This window comes from Scatophagus argus, chromosome 4, assembly GCF_020382885.2.
Source record: "Scatophagus argus isolate fScaArg1 chromosome 4, fScaArg1.pri, whole genome shotgun sequence".
Lineage (NCBI taxonomy): Eukaryota > Metazoa > Chordata > Actinopteri > Scatophagidae > Scatophagus > Scatophagus argus.
Genome location: NC_058496.1, coordinates 6,086,871 through 6,110,003, shown reverse-complemented (window position 1 = coordinate 6,110,003; position 23,133 = coordinate 6,086,871). Strand labels below are relative to the sequence as shown.

Genomic DNA, 23,133 nt, shown 5'->3' with positions numbered 1-23,133 from the left:
CTCCACCTCAAACACACATTTCACATTTTGGAATGATGACATTGCCTGTGCTTGCTTCTTTGATTATGATATTAAAACTGTGCAGTAGCCGTAATGTAACCCCTCCCCCCTTCCTTTTTTCTTTCTTATTCTCCTTCTTTTCATCCCACCTTCTACCTTCCACATCCTTGTCTTCATCTCAATCCTCTTGCTGAATCTCCCTCACTTCCCCTCCTCCTCCTCCTCCTCCTTGGTCTTCCCTATCTCTCACACTTCCCTCTTCCCACTCTTTCCATCTTTTAATCCCTCACACCTTTCACTTCCTCCCTCGCTCCCTGTGGGATTTGCGTTTCCCTTTAGGCAATGCTGGGTAAGGTAACCACAGAGACATCCAGAAAGAAGGATGTCGAGGAGGTTCAGAACCGCCACCGCCTCATCCCCATGGGACGCAAGATATACGAGTTCTACAACGCTCCTATTGTCAAGTTCTGGTTCCATACGGTCAGTGTCAGCTTCAGCAACACCACCTACATACTCAGCTTCCTCCTGGCACCTGTCGGCACTGACTGTATTTCTGCAACAGCATCAATTCCTGGTTCCCTGCCATTAGTTTGTACTGCCACAGAGCCTGTATTGTCATTAACCTGCTGTTCCACCCTGTCATTACCCAGCTTTACTGGGATGGAAAAGTTTAGTGTGAAATAGAAGGGGAGAGTGATGGAAACAACATGCTGAGAAAAGTACAGGGGGGCGAGGGGGGCGAGGGGCACAGAGGGAGCGAAGATCAAACGAGGAGGTTGTGTGTGAACTGTGTAAAACTGAAACCTCTCATTCAGGGCATATCGCCACTGGATGAACTATTACATTAAGAGTGTTTACATGCCCGAGAATGTTTGTGTTTTTTAAGTGTGTCCTTACATCTTTCTATACAGCACTGTTCATCTAGGTTCTGTAACTCCAGATGTCTTTGAAGCCCGTGTACAGCTCGTGTTTTGTGAGCGTGTGCGCAGCGTTTAATGTAGGCTGATCTTTTGTTACCTGTACCCCATCTCGGGATCCTTTAATTTACTTTCCCAGTGAAAACATCTTTTTAGATCATCAGCAGGGATGTTGATTTATGCTGTGAAAATATTCTGACTGTGTTTTGTTTCGGTCTATTTCTTCTTCCCTTCCTCCTCCATCCCATGTCTCCTTCCTGCCCTTCAGGTTAAAGAAAAATATTCAACAGTGAATTTCATTATAGCTCTTGTAGAAAAGATCCTGGATTTTCTCAGGGTCAGGATGTGGTCTTTACCTCGTTACCACATTTGTGTACAGTCCGGTCACGCGTTGTAGAGCGCTACCCCATTTTATTTTACAAACCAACTCTGTGTGGGACTGAATGACAGCTGCAGTCACACATTATTAAAATCACTTTGCCTTCTTACTTCAGTGGAATGCTTGATTTAAGAATGAACTAAGCTGAACTAAATATGTTAACCTTTTTTATTATTATTATTAGTCCTAATTTAAAAGTAGAAACGAGATATTGAATCAATGATTGGTGACTCAGTAATGTCAACCCCTTTGGATGAGAACAACACATAGGTCCAGGTCTAATCTTTAGATGGTGAGGCTTGCATTGTGATCAAGGTCTCATAAAGTCTGGATCGTGATGAGCCATAGTGTGCAAACAAGTAGAGGAAAAATGAAAGTGGACAGCTGACATGTATTTTAAATAGACGCAACCACAGTAGACGCATAATGGATATTTTCAAGTCGAGTGCGGAGGTGCAGCAATCAAGTGTCTTAACATTGAATGTCTATTATCAGATCTGAAAACTGCAGAGGAGGCGCAATGAAGGTCAGCCATTCACTGAATAACCATTTGAGCTGTTAAACACTAGAAGCTTTTTCACAGAGCCCTCTGAGCCAGTTCAAAGACAACTTAACTTTATCGATGTAGTTTGCTAATGTGGGAAAAGCACATAACCAGAAATGTTCCCCGTGTTTTTTGTTTTTTTTGTGTAGATGGCGTATGTTGGCTATCTGATGCTGTTCAACTACATTGTCTTGGTCAAGATGGACCTGTGGCCCTCTCCCCAAGAGTGGATCGTCATCGCTTACATCTTCACCAACGGCATTGAGAAGATGAGAGAGGTACCATCGATCCTAGCAGTGGCTATATGCAAATATAGTGCATGCAGCCATGCATGCACAACTCTGTTGAACACACCATAATCAATTCTTCACCACTACCCAGTGACCTGAACACACAAAGCTTGTCAACATAATGTCACCTGCAGTTAAATGCAATGAGTTTAGCTTCTGGAGGCCAGAGGCTGAACATTATGTCCATATCACCAAACAGCTCATAATAAATAGGGAAAACTGTGATCACTGAAGGGAAAAGTAAAGACAGTGTCAAAGGGAAAGAGAGAGAGAGAAAGGGGAGACTGTTTGTTGAAAATGAAGACAACAGAGATGAGAAAACAAAGAAAGAAAGAGTAAATTGAAAATAAGGTACATGTCCTCATGAAACAAGCTCAGCCTCACTCTGTGGCTGTGTTTGTACTGTATGTGTATGAAATGCATTAATCATTATGTCACATCATTCTCAGCTGCACACCAATTCGCCCTCAGAAAGCTGTAAGATGCCCTGATTGGTTAACTCATACTGCCCTCTTATGGTGATCATGATATGATGCATTTCTTCATTTTTTTTCTTCACTTTCTTCGTTCCTGAAAACACCTTTCCAGCATTCATGCATTTGAGCTTCCTCACCTTCCTCTCCTCTGTCATTTTATTCCCCTCCAACACTCTTTCAGATCCTGATGTCAGAGCCAGGGAAGTTGTTACAGAAGGTGAAGGTGTGGCTCCAGGAGTACTGGAACATCACAGACCTCATGGCCATCCTCATATTCTCTGTCGGCATGGTACTGCGTCTCCAAGAACCGCCGCTCATGAGCTACGGACGCGTCATCTACTGCGTCAACATCATCTATTGGTACATCCGGCTGCTGGACATCTTTGGGGTCAACAAGTACCTCGGTCCCTACGTGATGATGATTGGCAAGATGGTGAGAAGAGGCAGGCGTTGTGTGTTCTTCATTTTTGTCTGACTTTTTCTTCCTTCTGCATGTACTCAGCAGGATTCACACTGATTGTCAGAGTTAATGGAATCCTTTGATTACAAAGGTTTCATCTGTATGTGTTGTGCGGGCTTGGTCCTAATAGAGATTCTGTGCCTTCCAAACCTAATTGTTTGATCTCTAAAAGCACAAGATCAGAGCCTCTGATACATACATGAAGGCAAAACTAGAGAAGGGATCAAAAGCCTAAATCTGTATGTGTCTGATGTTTGACTGTCTTTGACATGGACTGTGAACCACTGGACACAGGCTGTCTTTGATATGAAAATCAGCCAATAGTTAAAGAGAGAAAAAAAACTTAAAGTGTGACTGTGCTTTAGAAGAGTTTCAGTTTACTAAAAAGACAATGGATGACAGCCTTAATCAAAAAAAAAACACAGAGGCATACAATCAGCCGACAGGAAGTCAACACCCACACACACACACACACACACACACAGACACACTCACTTCAGCTAACTTCCTTAATCAATCTGCGATTAATATAAATTGAGTGTATTTTAAATATTGACTTTAGTTGCAGAACAAATTACCGTAAACTGAAGTTTCATTGACCAACCAAGACTCTGAGAATGACATCAATCAAAACATGCAAATACAGATCATTATTCATCACTTTATAAACTGCTTCTCCAGCTTTAACAGACCAGCAAGCTGCCCTCATGTTGCTTTCCTCATTTTATCCATTCCTTCTTTTTTGTCATCATTTTGTTATCCTTTCTATAAACATTCTTACCAACTGCTCCCTGTTCTTTCTTTCTCTTGTTAAACTACCCACCCCTTCCCTTCTCTCTTTGACAACCCTCCTCCTCCTCTACCCCTTTTTTCTGTCAGATGATCGACATGATGTATTTTGTGATCATCATGTTGGTGGTGCTGATGAGTTTTGGGGTGGCGCGTCAGGCCATCCTCAACCCTAATGAAGACCCGTCCTGGATGCTAGCTAGGAACATCTTCTTCATGCCTTACTGGATGATCTACGGAGAGGTGTTTGCCGACCAGATCGACCGTAAGTTCAGGGCCAGAGTTTTGGAATAAACTTATTACTTTTTTAAATGTCTAGTGTGTAGGATATAGGGGCAGAAATGGAATATAATGGCCATAAACCACCTTAAACTCATTGTGGTCTTGACACATTAGAATGAGCCTCGTGCATCTACAGAAGAAGCAGGTCCTTTTCATCATGTAACATAGATGCCGCACTCAAAGATGGCACCTATTTAGTCCAATGAAAATGACACATGCACCAAAAATGTTTTCTAGCTTCTTGACATTGTGACTTCAGAATTTTTTTAAGTCGCTTTTCTCAGCTCAAGGAAGGTTTTACAGATACCTTTACAAAATGTCCTTAGAGCAAAACCTCATAAGAGAAAGAGTTATAATTGACCTTGTTTGTAGTTCGAGACGTCCTGTCAACAATTTTAAAGACGTCAGTGGTCAAAATTTGGATACAAGGCTGAGCGGCGTATAAACAATAAATTAATAGCCCTCTTCCACAGAGTTCATCAGGTTGCACAACCATGTTCTATAGCAGTCCAGAACAGGGAAACCAAGCTCAGTAGATGCCACTAAATCCCACACACTGGACCTTTAATTAAAGGGAGAATTGTTCCTGTATCTGAAAGAAGATGCATCTATCTCAGTGCAGAATTGCATTTAATTTTCAGTCATTCCTCCACAGGCTAACGTATGACTGGGGGATGTCTTTTTATGACACATACATATTAAAAGGGTATTGCGCCAAATTGAGCGTAGGGAAATTCCTGTCTTGCATCAGGACATAATTTCACTGTCAGTTTGTCTGGATCTTTTGTGTCGCTACATTATTTTACACCATGTAGGCAAAGAGACTCAATAAATCAAACATAGACTGTGAGCAGTGTACGTGAGAAAATGTCTTGAGAGTGAGAGTGCGTCCGTGTGCTGTTCTGTTGTCTTTTATTGTATGGTAGTGTATGTGATGGTGTGTACAGAATGCGAGGAGTGGCCCAAAGAGAAGAGATCTGAAATAATGTTTTCATTCTTTGTTTCAGATATGCATAGTAGGAAGTTACAGCAAAGGCTGAATGAAAAACTCTGGCTGGTCGAAAATTACTTTCGAGCTCACGGAAGCTGCCGTAGTAATGGTCCATCCCACATTTCCCAGTGCAGTCAAAATTCCAGTAAATCAATAAATACAGATCTCAGTTTAACCACATGTACCTATCCCACCTCTCCTCCATCATCCTCACATTACCACCATGTCATGCCCACTCCTACCACTAGAGGCCACTTGAAACAAAAGTGTGCATGCAGTTCCATGCGCTCTAAGGTTAAAGTTGCCCTCAGGTGTTTCATATCTTGGGTCAGCTGCTGTACCTAATCTGCGTTTTCTCACCAGTAGCTTGTTTAGGAGAATTTAAAGAATACGACAGCCTGATTCAATGAGGCTGCCTGTTTTTTCCCAAACCTTTGACTGACTAACTATTGGCTTGACCCAAGGCTGTGTATTGTAAGCAACTTTACCCTTATTAATTTTGGCACTGGCTGGCAAATGGCACTGTTACATGGCAGTAGCACTTTTCAAATGTGTTCTAATATTATGGTTTTTGCTTTTTGGTCAGTTGTCACATCAAGAGGAACTATCAAACTTTAAAAGTTTCTCTTGATGTTTCTTCCACCCATTTTGTTCCTTGACTCTCAATCAGTTTCGTTTGAAGAGGTGACCCTGCCATGCCAACAACGTCTGTCACTTAAACCATATCACCCTCCCCTTAACCCCGGCTCAGCTTCTCACTGGAGCAATTGCCAAAATAATTCTACCCAATATAGTCAACACTTAAGCACTGAACTTTACATATGAATACCACACCATACAGGAATAAAACACACATACACACATCTACATCATAATATATTAATCAGCCACCTTCCATCATCTGCAATCTGTTTTTTCACGTGGTTCAGTTGTCAGAGTTTTTAATCCAAATTTTTTAAGGTAAAAATTAAAAAAAATAAAAATAATAGAAAAATTACTTCAGTTCTCTGTCTTTGGGCTGCATTGTGTGAAACAATTGAACATCAAGCAATGATGAGCATGAATAGAATGAATCTCAAAGGCAAACAAACCAAGAACAAATGCCGAATGTTCCCCAGATAAGCCACAGCAACTGAACCATCACAGATGGAAAAAACACACTATGTATCCTAATTACATTTCAAATGATTCAAAGCAATCAACCATTGCTGAATGAAGCTATGGCACACATATGTGACAATATATTTCAAACATCAACTACATGTTTAAATATATTGGGAGCACAAACTGTGACGAGATGTAAGAATGCATTTTCTCGTGTATTTTGTTTTCAGATGCACATTTCTGAACATGAGCCCCAGTCATTACAGTGTCCACTCCTTCCAGTCCCCTCTTTAAGAAGCATAAAGCAAATTATGCTTCTTGTTTGTTTGCAAATGTGTAGTTGTGCTTTTTGTTTGGTATTGTCAAGTCTGCTCGTCTCTTTTTTGTTATTGTTGTCCTTTCACTCCGTGTACAGTATGTCTTTGAATGTTTTTTTTTTTTCTTTATTTTATTTTGCTTTGGTTTCATTTTGGGATTTTTTTTTAATCTCCTGTATCCTCTGTTTGTGTCATGAGTCTGCATGTCTTTGTAATTTGTTGTGCGTCTACAAAGTTCCACTGAAGTATTAGTCATGATGGATTCAAGTTTCCATCACAGTTAGCCTTCTATTAACTTGTATGTGTGTCTGTTTGTTTTGTGGCGGTGTGCAGCCCCCTGTGGGCAGAACATCACCACAGAGGACGGGGTGGTGGTGGCCCTGCCTCCCTGTAAGACCGGCGCCTGGATAGTCCCAGCCATCATGGCCTGCTATCTGCTGGTGGCCAACATACTGCTGGTCAACCTCCTCATAGCTGTGTTCAAGTACGTAAACGCTTCAATAACGTAAGCTTTTCCCACCTGACATGGACACGTCGGGACTCGTGAATGTTACTCGTAGCAGTGTCTAATTACAACCGTTGTAGTCATGACTGTCTTTTAGACTTTTCTTGAGATTCACGTGTGTGTATGTGAAAAAGAAAAATAACAGGAGGTTGTGTACAGGCTGCTGACAAGCTGCTCTGATTAGAGGCTGGCAGGAAATTGTATTAACAGAATGCAATGGTGTTTCTTCCACAGAGACATTATCATGCTAATGATCTGTTATTGTGTCTCTGAATAATCCATGTGGCAGGAATGATCATCTTCTTCTTCACATTTGTCAGGGTAATTGGCAAAAACTGAAAAGTGGAAATTAATAATAGTTAAATTGGAGGTTTAATCACATTAGACTTTACAGCAAGCGTTTATTGTGTTGGCAGACATGTTTATTTTGTTTACTTATGCATAGCTGCAGCATGCTAAATGAAGGAAACTGTTCATCGGCCTATAAACTATCTGGGTTTATTGTAGCCTTCAGTGGATGTAATGTTTTTTGGCTGGTATGTCACTGTCCACCATCTTAGTAATACATTCTTCGAGGTGAAGTCCATCTCCAACCAGGTTTGGAAGTTCCAGCGCTACCAGCTCATTATGACCTTTCATGAGCGTCCAGTCCTTCCTCCACCCCTCATCATCTTCAGCCACATAACCATGGTCCTCAAGCATCTGTGTTGTCGCTGGCGCAAGCATGACGATGACGAGAGGGACTACGGACTGAGTGAGTGGCAGATAAATCAGCAAGTCTAATGAACTCAGGACAGACACATCACTATAAATTGTTTTCAGTATTCTGTTTTTAGTGCTATAACAGTGAGATGATTTTTTTCAACTTGAACTTTTGCTATTGTACCATCAATCAAATGGCTAAATGTGCGACATCATCACTCTCAAACTTTTTCATCTGCAGAACTTTTCATCACAGAGGATGAGCTGAAGAAAGTCCACGACTTTGAGGAGCAATGCATCGAGGAATACTTTAGAGAGAAAGATGACAGATTCCATTCCTCTAATGATGAGAGGATCAGAGTCACCTCTGAAAGGTTGGATATAGCAGAAAACCTCTGCGTCTGCATTCTGCCAAAAGCTTTCAGCCCATGGAGAACTGACGTATAAATAAGTCCCTGGCTCTGTCTGCCAGGTAGACAGAGGATATAAATGAACAGGGACATAGCTTGTTATTCATTATTTAATTCAGACCTATAACATATAAATCATATAATTTTCCTTCTTTTCTGGTGCTGCCTCGCTGCCACCACTTTCCCTCCTTCACTGTCCCCTGCTATTCTCCTCCCTCCAGTGCTTTTAATCTTTCTTTCCTTTCTTCTCTGCACTATCAGGGTGGAGAATATGGCAATGCGTCTGGAGGAAGTCAATGAACGGGAACACTTCATGAAGGCCTCACTGCAGACTGTTGACATTCGTCTGGCTCAAATGGAAGAGCTGATTGGACGAATTGCTGTAGCACTGGAGCGTGTGACAGGTGTTGAGCGTGGAGAGGTCAACAAGGTACGTTCCCGGACTTCATCTGACTGCACAGACTCAGCATACATACTCCGCCAGGGTGAGTGCCCAGACGCAGCGTACATCCTCCGTCAGAGCAGCTTTAACAGCACAGAAGGGAATGCCTACCGCCTGCAGGAGGCACTGGAGGGAACGGCGGAGGGCTCCATGTCCCCTCCTTCTCCTACCGGCATGGCTACACGGACAAGAAGCCACTCGTTTTATGTTGGAGGCGGCCGTGGTGGTGGTGGTGAACGTGCAAGCGGAGCCGAACGAGCTGAGAGCTTCTTCAAAGAACGTTCGCTCAGTCTCCACCGAGCCAACAGCTCACAATCAGTGTCCTCAGGTGCCGCCCCCAAGGAGTCTAAGCCCCTCCCCCTGGCGACGCTGTGTGTCTCCCAGCAGCACCGTCCGTCGTCATGCATTGATATCTATGTCTCAACTTCTGAGGAGGTGGGGCCTGCGGAGGTATTTTTGGATCCTCTCCGTGCGGTCCCACATCTCCAGAGAGACTCCTCGCTGCAGTCAGATATAATGGAGACGGTGCTGCCGGGAGGCCGGGACTTCAGCAGCGTTGCCACCAGCGGTATGGGCGACAGGCACTCGGAGGGCGGTGCAGGCAGCAGTGGAACAGCTGGAGCCATGTTTGACGACAGTGCAGCTGCTGATTTGTCACTGTGCTCAGCCCACCTACTACCAGACACCACTTTACCTCCTTGGGACATGGAACCATCCCCACCTCCTTCCGCAGGGCTGCTCGAGCGCTCTAAGAGCAGCCGATACCTCTCCACTGCAGGCACAGCATTCCTGGATGAGCCCCCTCTGGTCAAGTCCCACAGCCTCATGTTCACACCCCGAGGCTGCTATGGTGGACTGGGGGCAGGAGTCCAGGTGAAAGCTGCAGAGTACACCAGCATCACTGACTGCATCGATACGCGCTGTGTCTCAGCTCCATACACGCCTGTTGAACGCTCAAACTCCCCCGGAGGATCCACCTCCTTCCCCTTTGATAAGCCGTCAGACATTGGTTCCTCCTACCCAGAAAGAGAGGCAGAGCTAAGTCATACAGAGTCTGATCCAGAGGATCCTGAGGACCTGATATCGGCCCCGGGTACCCCTCGTCTAGGGGGCCTTAGCGGACCCAGTGGGGCCCCTCTCTGCTCCCCCTTCTCCAGGCTGGAGCGTGCAAACAGCTGCTCCTCAGATGACTCCCATCCTTCCCTCACGCTGGCCCCTCCACACCGGAAGAGCCTGTCAGTGAGTGAGAGGATGGAGAGGGGACAGGGTCTGGGGGCAGACAGGGGGCCTGGGCCGGGGGGCCGGGGTCTGGCAGGAACCAGAAACCCCTTCCTCAGGAGCAAGTCCGGAGCACGGCCTGAAACAGCCAAGACTGACAGCCTCTCTATGAGAAAGCTGGCCACTCCATCGGCTTTCCGCAGCTTTGATAGACAAAATTACACGTGACAAGAACACCAGTCAGCACACGCACGCACTGATAGGACCGGGGAGGAAAACTGAAAGGGCCATGAGCAAGTGAAAGCAGGATGAAGTTGCCCATAGTTGCTGATCTTGACCAGATCTACAATTTTTTTCCAGTTACATTTTAGGTTAGAAAAGGTGATAGAAGTTTGTTCATAGTCAGTGCTGGCAACTTTACCCTGGATTAGGAGTCAGGATGATAAGGATGGGGGATGTCAGGGTCCTACTGTACACCAGTCAAAAACCAAGAGCTATGAATCTAGAGTAGTTTTTACCTCCTCTTGTAGCTAAGTAACTCTCAGTGGGGTGTTATGGCAATGGAAGGTGTATTTGTACTTTATGTCTTCCACCCACCACCTTTACGTCAAATAGACATCTGTCACTGTGTTACATCACATATCAGCCACAGTAGTCAGAGAAAGTAAACTGTTGCTCCTGTCTGGTTTTTATGGTAGAAACTGTCAAGTGTGGGAGAGCGGAGAAAGTAAAAACAGCCACCTCATTTTGTCATTTTGTCTGTCCCAAAAGATTCGCTTTAAATACATTTTCATCCCCTCATACAATCCTAACTCCACTCTCTGTAAGACCGCAGAACTGGCAAACAGAAAGAGGCTAACATTTCTGACTGCTCCATGAAGGAATTGCCTGGAAGTGTCTGGAAGCATCGGGAACTATTTCCCCTCTTGGTTGCACTGGAGATGACTGCAGTAACGTGTCGAGAAGTTACCTCTGGATACACAAGTTTACCTTTCAAATATTCAATATTTAACTCTTTTTTTCAAAGGAGTGTCAAATTTGCCTTTAACTGCGTTTGCATCCTGTAGCATAATTTATCTATTTGTTGTCTCTTTTGTCAGTTCAGCTACAGAAAGAAAGGAGTGTTTGAACAGTCAGAATGGCATTACTCTTATCACGTCTTCAGTCATGGCTTCAGTCAAGTGAAACGGTAAAAACTGGCTTTAATCAGCCACGTGATCAGAGTGAAAACTTATCAGGAAGAGGCGAGAAAGGAAAGCGTTTAAACAAGTCCATGTTGACATTCACATGCATATTTACATGTCTGCACACGCACACACGTGCACACACACTGTTGCTGAAATCTCACTAAATGCTAAAATCAACTAGTTTTCAAACCTGATCCCTGAGAGCTTTAACAAGTGCAATTGCAAAAACACAGGGACAAGAGGGCGCTGTGAGCCCATTTGAGAAGCTGAGTGAACCTGATGTGAACCTTCTTTGCCTGCACCTGACACCAAAAATCCTTACACAAACAAATCGTTGTTGTCTTGTGGCCCAGCCCTCCTCCTTCAGGTTTTGGCAGTGGCATTATGTTGCAATGGTTTTACATCCACCTACACCTAATGGATCCGTCCTTCATCTGTTCCATGACTGTCATTCATTTGCTTTTTTTTTTTTTTTTCCTTTTTCACTCTTTAATTGCATTCAGAGCCCGCCACCGCAGAAGCAAACTTTAAAAGACGGCGGTTTCCCGATGACTAAGCCCATTAGAAATCACAACAGGTCAAGGAGAGTGGAAGAGGAATTCATTATATGAAAAAAAAAACACTTGAAATAAGCTGTCAAGTATATGCATTCTACCTGAGATTTAAAAAAGTGTGCGTTTTAAATGAGTGGAGGAGGCATTGGGTTATTATTATGATAATTATTATCAAAAGATGAAAGCCAGATCAGTGTTTTAAAATCTCTTTTTTTTAATTCGAATTGACACGTCTGGGTGAAGGAAGACGCTCTTCTCTGATAGCTTTGTAAAGATAAATGAAATCAATAGAATTCCTACTGATTTTTTTTTTAATGTTTGTTTTATACTTCCTCACTATTACAGTTCAGTTGAATCATGTTGCATTTATTTTGAGATTGATTCTGTTTATTGACATTTTCTTGCTCATTATTGATAATTACAGTAAATGCCTGTTTGAATTATGAAATCAATATTTATATCTCCTCAGTGATATTTTTGTCGAATTTTAAGTATTTTCTAATTAAGCTTTTAAATTTTAAATAAAAGATGACCATCGACATGCACTAAATGCTGATGTATTATATTATTTATTAAATATAGATTTGTCTGATATACTGTACATTTCAATCATATCTAAAGTATTTAAAGTAGTTTCTATTGTATGTTTTATCAAAACGCTTATGAGAATTTTCTAATGTAAAGTTGTAATGGCAATACGCAGTTGCCAGTTTACCAAACTTAGGGTGCCTTTTGGGCATGGATGGTGTATGTGAGGACTAAATGATTCAGAAATCTGTGAAATTTCTCTCTTTTTTTTGTTTTTGTTTTTTATTCTAATAATAGAGCTCAGATATGTGTGATTTTTTTTCAACATGTGGCTTTTGCATACACTCATAGACCTTTGTTGCTCTCTGTAAACACATCTGGTGGACAGAATGGGGGTGGGGTGTGTGTGTGTGTGTTGGGGGGGGAGTATTGTTGTAAGTTGAGTGTATCATCGTTTGTTTGAACAATTGTTTGAACTCACCGAAAAAGATCTCATTGAGAATAACAGTTTCATAGCTGAAGATCTAATCTTTGTGCACATGAAACTGAGTCATACGGCTGATGCCTTGACGTCACCACAGGGTTGCAATAACTAATATTGCTTGCTCAGTATGGAAAATGTGCGTTGGACGGATCGCAGAGTGACACACGTGAATTATCTGCAAGGTGACAAATGAAAGAACGCCGACAACATGCGAATGATCAGATTTGCAATTTCCTCAAACAATATGTAGGTTCCAGAACATCTTAGAGAGGAAAGGTTGACTCCAAGTCAATGCTCAGGGACAACATCACCACAGATGCAAGGTAGTAAGTTTCTCACGGTGGAAAGAAAGACGGCAATACGAAAACAAATAGCGAATTCATTTGGTCTTAGGCAGAAAGCTTCCAATATGATCACTGTGCTTTGAGTCTCACCCAGAATCACGGGGAAATTTTGCATTGTGTCTTCAGAACTCGCAATAGAATACGAGCGAATGACGTCATACCTGATAGGCTGACGTTGTTCCCCCACAGGAGTTTAAGTTCTTGCTGAACCAAACTTTTCCCAAACCAAATGGAAACGAGCTCAGCTGTGCTCTGCTGACCTGTTGTCTACGCAGCTGTGGCAGACGGGGGTTAACCAAGCAAAGGTCGTGCAGCTCAACTCAGGTCTAAGTGTGAAAACAGATGACTGTGTCAGAGTGAGCAATTAGACCCTCCTGTTTGACCCACAGTGACAGAGGTTTTTTCTTAATCCTTACACTAAGAAATGTGAGATGACATTTTGTGAGAACATGGGTCTAAAAATGGTCTCGGGGTATGTTGACGTGGCAGTGTACATGTGTGCGCGTGTGTGTGTACATTAGCTGTGTGAAACCGCACATGTAGACGAGACACAAATAACAGGGGAGGCATGGCAACACAACACAACCCACCTAGATTTCAGTGTACAGTATTTTTGAAATATTTTCCTATACTGTATCTTACAGTTTTGTGGAATCATGAGCATATGATGATAATCAACACATCTGCTTCCCTCCTATGACGACCTGTGACTCGTACGCTGAAGAGAGTTTCACGCACATGTTTTCTCTGCAATAATTGCTGATGTTGTGCTTCTACAACTGAAAGGGACTCACCCCAAACCCCCCTTACTGGTCACACTTTATTTAATGTCCTTCAAATGCATGCAGTTCTTCCACTCACAGTGTACAGAGACGACCTGTAAAGATGATGAAGAGAAAGATAGAGAGAGATTATAATATGAAATCAAAGTAGTGAGTATTTGGAAGCAAATACAAACCTGTATTCTTCAATGTGAATAGGATCATGTCTGGCATGCATCGTTAAATAAAAACTTAAATAGATTGGTACTTCGTGTCTCGCCTGTTTTTACTTCACCGGGATCTTTAACCAGTCAGTGACAAGAACACACAAGCTTACACTGGGGAGGAGGCAAAGAGAAAAAGGCCCACCTTGTTTAAAGCCTATTGGACTAAAACATCAGGAACATCTGCATTTCTTTGACCCCCTTTACATGAGCTACAAATTGGGGCTGAGAGCTGTTAACTTCATTGCTGTGGAACTCATAAAACATGAAAAGCACACAGCGTGTAAATCATCAACTAATAAGGCACATCACACATGTTGTTCTGCGGGTAAGTCAGGACATCCTCTCCCTGCCTCCCCCCTGGCTGCTGGGGAGATGAGTGGGACAGGTGCTGCTTGGCTAAAACTTTAGCCAAAAAATTAATGTCATGTATTTTAAATGTGTACTTTGTAGAATTTATATATGAACAGTTTTAGAAGACAATTCACATGTGTCACTTCTTCACGGCATAGCGCTGGTCCTGGTCTGAGATTGACTGTGTGGCTTTTAATATGTGTGTAAAACCACCAGCAAACACCCATGAGTTAGTGTACTAAATTTAAATAAAGTGCAGAAACAGAAAGTCACCACTTCTGCATTTGTGTACGGGTTGCTGTGCACAGGCCTGGTTTCATCCTGCTTCATGGACACAATAGCACCAGTACCTGTTCCTGTACCACATGCATTACAATACAATCAGTGCAATGGCCCTGTGATTGATGTCTTCTTTGTAAAGCTTCACACTGAAGTAAATAGTTTGTCGTGTGTGAGCAGACTGATAGGATTGCATTGCACAGTGAGAACAATGGCCTTAGGGGTTGAATCCACACCTTTCTCACCCCCATCACAGCTGGAATGCTTCATATTTATATTTTTTGTTGATTTGCACCATCTTTAATGCATGATTTCACCTAAAAGTTTTGCCTTTAGGTTAAGGTTCATTGGTATTATAAACTAAATGCACCTAAAATATCTAAAGACAAAGTACTAATGACAGAGAATACTTAGAGAATAGTATTACAATATCATATTCCACACCAAAAACCGACCACATTATTCCACTTGATTCTTGATGCCTTCACATTTAAGCCTAAGCAGCTACTGATGTTTCAGCTGCTGGGGCTAATTTAAACTTCTTAGCTCGTTTAATAGCAACGCATCATGTTACAAGATCATATAGTGTGTATCTGTGAAGCAACCCGCAAGTTTGGCTGTCATACAGGCCAAGGAAGAGGGGTCAGCGGTGTTGCGCACGTGCAAGGGAACGTTCTGTACCGAGATTACGCACGTGCCCGCCCCTCCGCCCTCATTCTGTTGCAGCACACACGCACGCGCGCGCCCGCACACAACTCTAACACAACTTCGTCTTTGACACAATCACCACATCATGTCAGCACAACAACATGACCCAGATGCGCTCTGCACTCTTGAACTCTGCTGAGAAGGGGAAGCGCGGAGCAGCGAGAGCAGCAGCCGCAGAAGCGCCTCCTCTTACGGGGAAATGTTTACAGCTCTGCTGCAGGAGGAGCTGGAGGGCGGGTGGACGCCGCAGGCCCACGCGTCCGGCCAAGAAACTTTTTTTTTCTTTTTTTCCTGGAAGTTTTGGGGTTCTGCCACCGAATCGTCATGGAGTACGATCTCTGTCGGATCGTCCTGTACCGACAGAGAAGTTCCCGCAGCGTTTGGGCTTACGCAGCATCCGTTGTGCGCAGAGAGGGCCTTTGTGTTATTTTCCCCTGCAGTGTTTTTGAACATTTCTTCCAGTACATTTTGTTTCTCACGTCGTGCGAACGTTGCACATACAAATGAAGCGATCACGACAGTTGCTTTTAGGCAGTGAGTCACTGCAGTGCAAACAGGGTTTTAGCCTCAGCTGATGAGGGTTTGTTTGCAGTTGGATTGTTGCATTCTGCCTGTTTAAAATGAAGCCCACGATATTGCGGACAGCGTGGCCACATCAACATACGCCATGATGTGCGTTTGAGTGAAGCACGGTGCTCCATAAAGACTCAACTTTGCTTGGGTCATGTGCTTCCAAAGCGTAGAAAAACACATCACCGTGTGCTGTGCCTAAGTCACTGTATTCTCCTATAAGCACAAACAGCCCCAGGGAAGAGAATGGGTGCAAGCGGTGTCTACACAGTTCAGTTCATGTCCAGAGGCAGCGTTGCTCAATCCCCTCACCCCGAACAGGATTTTCTAGGAACTTTACCCATGAATGAACCACCCACCCACTTTTTTTAACCAGAGGGTCTTGTTACACTGACTGGATGGATATTATACTCTCTCTCTTGTAGAGTGTGTGTGTCTGTGTGTGTGTGTACATATGTATGTATGTAGGCTATATATATATGTGTGTGTGTTCTTAAATGTTCATGTACTGCCTGTTGGACACAAGATCAGTACGTCCATTCAATACCGGGTATGATAATACATGCACCAGCATCATAAGAGCTGATCTACAGTATCTACTTATATGGACACATTTTCCATATTAGGCTATAAACCATTGCGAGCAAACATTTGCTTCTTGTAATTGTACTGAATGGACGGTAGCTTTTTGGCAGGTTGCTGTGTGTGAAGGAAGGCTGTACTGATAAACATCACAGGGTGCAGACAGACCGTCACGGTGTTTGTTGATCCTGACGCCGGACTCCATCTTAAAACAGCACTGCAGCGTTGTTGAAAGAACATGTTTGAGTGGGAATGCTTGGTGGGGCAGGATTAAGAAACACATTATGATCGGATGGCTCATACATTACAAAATGAAATAAGTGTGAGTCACTGCACAACTCATCAGACCTCTCTGCCTTTCTGCGCCACTCGAGCTCTACCCAAAACAAAAACCATGTTCACGAAGAGACTCTGTTGTGTCACTACATGCCTGTTCCCGTCTCACAAAACAGCCGTCGCTAAATATTTAAATCCTATAAAATACAACCTACACACCCCTGTAAACCTCTTATTTGTTACCGACCATCATGGTAGCTAATGGAGCCAGAACTGGTGGGGAGTGTGGTAGCATAGAAACTGTCAGTAACCGTGATACACGCCATTACATAGTCATGTGTGGTCATACAACATGATAAGAACTATAGTAAGACCTTGTAGAATGAGGATGCAGGTGTTATGATGTGTGACTGTGTCTTTACCAGTGAGGGAAATGGAAGAAAGGGATCACCTCACATACTGTTTCACTCTTACAAGGTCATTCGGCTAATTGTGCGTTTCATATTATGTAAACATCACAGATATGTTGCTCTTGTTCAGGTTGCACGACAGAACAAACACTGTTCTTCACTGACAGGACAGACTTACCTGACACGCGGTGTCAAGTGTGGTTGCATTGGCAGTGAGGAGTTCAAGTGTGACTTTGGGGACAGTTGAGGACTGCGCTAATTTAGGACCACAGCATGGTTGTGAAACTGGGACACAAAGTGGGTCCTGTCCACAACCTTGAAGCATTAAGAACCACGAAGAAAACAAAAACATCTTCTGGACTTCTGATGTACCAGCTGTGGCTTGATGGCACTACAGCTGCTAATATGTGGACGTAGCCGAGGCATAATCGGCCAGTATCAGTCATCAGCCTTTACCAGGCAGGATTGTACTCGATCAAGTCTCTATAAACGTATAGGCCATAAGCGCTGCTTAAAGTACATGTGCTGGTGTGAAGAACAGCTGCATTCCTCTGCCCTAAACGTGACCTGCTTGCATGTTTTGACCTTCACTGACTGATAACGACAGGGCAAATCGTTTTGCAGCTGTAGGCGGGACGTGGAGCAAACAAAAGCGACCACTGGCTTCTCAAGTCTGCTCCAAGCATTGAACTGCAGCTTCTACGGACAAACAAACAACGCATTTTACAGCAGGTGTGACCTATGGTGTGATGTTGTAATGCATCTAATTTCTCATCGTGGAAAATTCAAATGATGGCAACTTTCACGCGTTCACTGAGTGTCACGGATCTGGACATGTAGACCTGTTCCCGGGCAATCCCAAAGTCTATTGTTGTTTTCCTCTTTTTTGTTTTTTGTACTCGCGCACAAAGACTGTGCTTTTCCTATGGGGTCATCATGATCTTGCCTATGTTGGGTTAAACACAAATAAGGAACAATTGTGAAAACAAATATAGATCAATTAATTCACCCCTCATGATGCTGCTTCACAGATATGACAATAAAAACGTATATAATACACAGGCTTCCGCAATAAGCACTTTTCTCTAGCATGAGGCAACAGTGTGGGCTGAGGGGCGTGCCATGATGAGTTCATGTACCCCTGTTGTTGCGTTAACAGACCAGTGCCTCTTCAAAGTGTGTCGTAAATATGAAGCGTTTGGAAACGTCTCCCATCTTTTCAGCATTGTTCTCTTTAGCATCAAATTGCAAAAGGCTCGGTCAGTAAAGTAAATAAAGCTGTAAATTCACAACTGGAATTCAGCACACAGAATAAAATTAATACGTGCACAGACAAACTCTTAAATTATAATCACGAGCTGAAAACAATTTAATAAAGGAACAGACTATTATACTTTAGGTTTATAATTATATGGTATTGTATTGTGTACATTCTCCACTTCTTAGTACGTATTTGTGACCTCAAAATCAATTTTGAACAACGGTGTTCATATTCCCCTTTCACTTTAGGTACTTGAACGTCGCATCATTCTGGCCCTGCCCTCTTTCCCTGAATCCCTGCTTGTGATTGGTCTAGAGTTCCATCACTCATCATGTCAATAGGCGATTCCAAAAAGCTAGCCGTGTTTCTTTCCTCGGCCAATCACAGTCCCGTTTTCTCGTGACACCGTGGGATTCCGCGAAATTGTTTCTTGGAGTTGAGAGATGTGCTGCTCTCAGTAAAATAGGACAAGTTGACGCATGTGTGGCAGCGCGCAGAAGGGCGGAATAAGCGCAGACACAATAGCTCAGTCAGTAAAAGCCGTGTTTTATTGATCCGGCAGTTAGAAGAAGGGATCCGGGGGGGAGAAAGCGAGAGAGGAAGAGCCGGGGACGATTTGAACTGCTTTTCTTTCCTGTGGGGGTGTTTATTTATCCTCCCTGCAACCTCACCAGGAAAACGCAGCCTTTGCGGAATAGTCACATTGAAGACGACACGTGTGGATGGTTAACCACACGTTTCCTGGGAGGAGTGCGGTCTGATTACTTTATTGTATGTAATTTGACGGATTATTTTTGAACACGCAGCTACTTCAGATACGCTGCTTCTTTTTCTCCACCCGGATTTGCTGTAGTGATGTCGGAGGTTGATGTCCCTGCAGACCGTGTCCCCGGCCGACCACCGGGTCGGGCAGAGGACACGCTGAAAGAGAACCAGGAGAACAGGACTTTGCTGATGGTGGCTATGATTTTACTGGAGTTGAACAAATGCAACCCCAACGCTGGAGGCAGCAGATGTCTCACGGGCAGCGACGCCGGCGCACAGGAGAAGGTGGAGCGGGGGGGTTGCAGATTGACCGCCGGGGACAGCCGGGGCACGATGGTATCCAAACAGTCCCGGAACAAGAGGGCGGCGGCCGCGACCAGACAGGAGTCTCCCGAGAAGAGACACTGCTGTCCTTTCACGGGCTGTGGAAAGATGTATGGCAAGTCGTCCCACCTGAAAGCCCACCTAAGGGTCCACACCGGTGAGTGGAGGCTCTGCCGGAGGCTTGAGCGACCAATGAAACCGCTCTGCGTCACTGCTGCGCTTTTCTTTTTTAACTGCGGACGCGTGTCACTTTTAAAACTCCACTGGCTATTTCTAGGACGTGAAGCATGTAAGGAAAGATGGGCGACAGTTTAGAAATTACGCCCACATAAAACGACGACATTAAAGTTGTGATTTGAGACTTGATCACGTGATGTTGCTAATGTCACAGACTAGGCCTGCAGTCCATGTGTTCTGTGTGGACTGACATGCGGAGACTAAGTGAGAAACCACACGTTCTTGTAAATAAAAAAACAGATAAGAGATTATAGGAAAGGTGGTCCCATGAATTAGCCCCTGTTGGTTGGTGGGGGTGTGACTGACCGGCCCATAGCGGGCTTGGGGCTGGGAGGGGAGGGGAGGATGAGATAAAGGGGTGAGGGTGGGGAGGGTTTAATGTACTGTTGACACGCACCCACTGCGATCTGATCTGGGAACACCGCGTGCCGCCGCCCATATTTGCGAACGAGGCTAGATTGGTCAGGTGTGACAGGTCATGCGGGACCACCACGAGACATGATGTTATCTAAATAGCGAAAAAGAATAAGACACCACATAATTAACTTCTGTGGGGAGTTCAGGTATTTTTAACGCCTCAAATGACTGATTACGTGTTGTTAATGGCTTCACAGGAGCTCTGGCACCACACGTATCTCAGTGACAGCAGTAAATGTGGGCAGCTTGGCTTAGGATTCTCTTGCAGGTGACTGCGACACTGCTGTCGCCACATGTTCCCGTCCGGAGGTAACACTCCCTGCACCATTTATTTCCTCATACGTCATCCTTCTCCACTCCCCTCGCGCCGGGTTGTAAACAAGGACAGACATGTGGTTCAGTGGAGCACGTGCAGGAGGAGGAGGAGGAGGAGGAGGAGGAGGAGGCAGCCATTGGTGTTTTTTTTCTGTTTTCCTTTTTTTATTCACAGGGCTGTTATGATGACTCACCATTTAAAAAAATCGATAAGTTGTTGTTCCCCCAAATTGCATGTGCAACATTCAAAAAAGAAAACAGAATGTTTTTGTGAAGGTTGTACTTTCCTCTCACTCTGTAACATTTTGCTTCATATTTTTGGATTTTGTCGGCTTCGTCAAATGTCACAAATGAAAGGGTTTCCATTTTCATACTTTTCTGTACTGGTTTTCAATAAGGTCAGAAGAAAAGAAAGAAATATTTCAAGCAAATATTTGTTTTACACATACAGCTGGCATACAGTTTATTTAACAAATGCTGTCAAATCAAAGTCCTTAAAAGAACAGCAATAGAAAACTTTGTGTGTGTGTGTGTGTCTCCTCAGGTGAGCGCCCCTTCGAGTGTACCTGGCCAAACTGTGGCAAGAAGTTCTCCCGGTCAGACGAGCTGACGCGTCACTACCGCACACACACAGGCGAGAAGCGCTTCAACTGTCCGCTGTGCGACAAGTGCTTCATGAGGAGCGACCACCTGACTAAACACGCCCGGCGACACGCAGGCTTCCATCCCAGCATGCTCCAGGGCTCCAGTGCAGCCAAGAGACGCCGCTGCTCCCTGTCCATGTCCTCCTCTGACTCAGGAGACCAAAGCCCCGCTGGGGTGTGAGACACGCCCGCATACTGTACATATACACGTAGAGGTACAGGTAGCAGACACAGAGGCAAACACACATATGGACACACCCACATGTGTGGTGTGTACTTTTACGGAAAATCCCGTCAGGTCAGACAACTGAACCAGCCAGGCCACTATTAAAAAAGTTTTTCTGCGCATGTAACATTGTGCAACAGCAAACAGCAACATATCTTTGAACCTGACTGTCGTCAAACCAGAGCTTCCCCCTCTTTGCTCCCTGAGGTGATTGGTATTTATTAATTGTCATTCAGGGTCTGTCAGACAGCTTTTAGTTTCTTTGCCTTTTGTAATTATTTTACTTTGAGTTGCGCGAGTGGTTCCTTTTTTTGTTGTTGTTCTGGAACAAAACCTTAGAGGCATTCATGTACATATGTAGTATTCATCAACACTACACGTGTTCACAGATTGCAGTTGCAGGTGAACACAACAGCAAGAAAACAGATTATGAATGAGATACACCGAGTGAGTAAAGGAGTTTTGGGACTAGTCCTTTAAATATCATTATTATTATTATTATTATTCTTGCACACATACACTCATACTTGTGCAGTTACTCTCCAGTCCAGGACACAGTGAATGTACAGTATAGCAGTATTATCATGTAAATATATTAAAAAGACTTCTTTTCAGATGGATGATATGCTCAGTATACCGTAGTTATGTGTTATTAGAGAGTAATAAGACACGTCTATAATACAGAGAATTGCAGAGCTTGGGTGTTTAATTTTATATATTTGGCTTTGGACTTAGTAAATCAGGCATACTGTGAGCTTGTAGGTTTAGGCAGCATGTTTTCTGTATGGAAACATCAGTGTTGTCACATCATGATAAACCTGCAAACAACTGCGCCAACATACCTTCAGTGTATGTTGGCAAGACCACGATAACATAAGACAACCTCATGGGACAATAAACGTCAGCCTTTGTGTTGTTTTTTCAGGCTTGAATTGCGTCCACACAACAGGGTACAGCCTTTAAAACGTAAAGCTTGAGTCGGTGAGGATTCACGTTCGGTTAAAGCGTGTGTAAACTGTAACCAAGGAGGTCTGTGCCTTTCAAGGGTTTTGTAGTCGAGAGGAATTTCTACATTTTCAGACTCTGGAGATACTACCTGAACGAACACCATCAGATTCTTTTTGTTGATATTCAGTAGTTTGTTGAGTGTCAATGACTGTCTCTTAAGCCAACAGTGCCAGTTGCTGTACATTGAAACTTTTGTTTACTCTGTACCTGGACTGCATTTTTATCAGGGAATAATGTGACGCATGGTCATTTCAGTCGTTACTGCACCCCCTGGTGGTGATGCGGAAGCACAACATTTCTCGTAACACAAAAGTCATAGAACTTTAAATTTTCTGTCCGAGTATTTTGAGGCACACTCTGTTAATTAGTTAAACCATGTAGCATGTTTGTATGTATTTGTTTGGTACAGTGTATTTTTTAATTGTCAGGTAATCTTTTATAATATTACTAATGGGATGAGAGAGGTCTTATTCGTCCACTATACGAGCCAGAAACATTGTTGATGTCATAATTTTTTTTTTTTTTTACTTGCCACATGATGCATTAAAATACCCAGATAAAGTTAGGTGTAGTTAACCTCGTAGGACACAAGCTACATACACGTATAAAGCATTGGCATTATGACAACTGTGATTAGATGTTGGTGCCTTTCAGGTGAATGCCCTTACTTCTGATGCTACTGTACTGTAATCAGGGACTGTCAAGACAGACCCCAAGTTATCGCAATATACATAGCTGTGTAATAATTACTGCTCAAAAGTTTTAACATTAAAATTATTTTTCTTTCTAAACATTCGCTCATTGTTTCTGTCCCATAACAACAAACAAATGGAAGAGGTTGAAGGTCGA

The 23,133-nt window shown here is 43.5% G+C and overlaps 2 protein-coding genes across 7 annotated transcripts in view; both read left to right on the top strand.

Moving 5' to 3' along the window:
* Positions 1-13,941, top strand: part of trpm3 (transient receptor potential cation channel, subfamily M, member 3) — a 130,275-nt gene extending 116,334 nt beyond the window's left edge. For 4 of the 6 annotated variants that reach the window (XM_046387108.1, XM_046387107.1, XM_046387106.1 and 1 more), the window contains 8 exons: positions 340-480; positions 1,990-2,118; positions 2,788-3,039; positions 3,946-4,120; positions 6,883-7,033; positions 7,615-7,808; positions 7,998-8,130; positions 8,428-10,154. In XM_046387108.1, coding sequence (XP_046243064.1) covers positions 340-480; positions 1,990-2,118; positions 2,788-3,039; positions 3,946-4,120; positions 6,883-7,033; positions 7,615-7,808; positions 7,998-8,130; positions 8,428-10,054 — 2,802 coding nt within the window. In that variant the 3' untranslated portion in view covers positions 10,055-10,154. Of the gene's footprint in view, positions 1-339; positions 481-1,989; positions 2,119-2,787; positions 3,040-3,945; positions 4,121-5,144; positions 5,262-6,882; positions 7,034-7,614; positions 7,809-7,997; positions 8,131-8,427; positions 10,155-13,567 lie in introns of those variants that run through there. The other 2 variants (XM_046387109.1, XM_046387110.1) reach the window with 2 other exon arrangements.
* A 4,819-nt stretch (positions 13,942-18,760) lies between these two features.
* klf9 (Kruppel-like factor 9) lies at positions 18,761-23,075 on the top strand. Its single transcript, XM_046387101.1, has 2 exons — positions 18,761-19,594; positions 20,951-23,075. Exons 1-2 carry the CDS (start codon positions 19,204-19,206, stop codon positions 21,229-21,231), a joined length of 672 nt encoding a protein of 223 aa, XP_046243057.1. The 5' UTR covers positions 18,761-19,203; the 3' UTR covers positions 21,232-23,075.
* Positions 23,076-23,133: the final 58 nt, after the last annotated feature.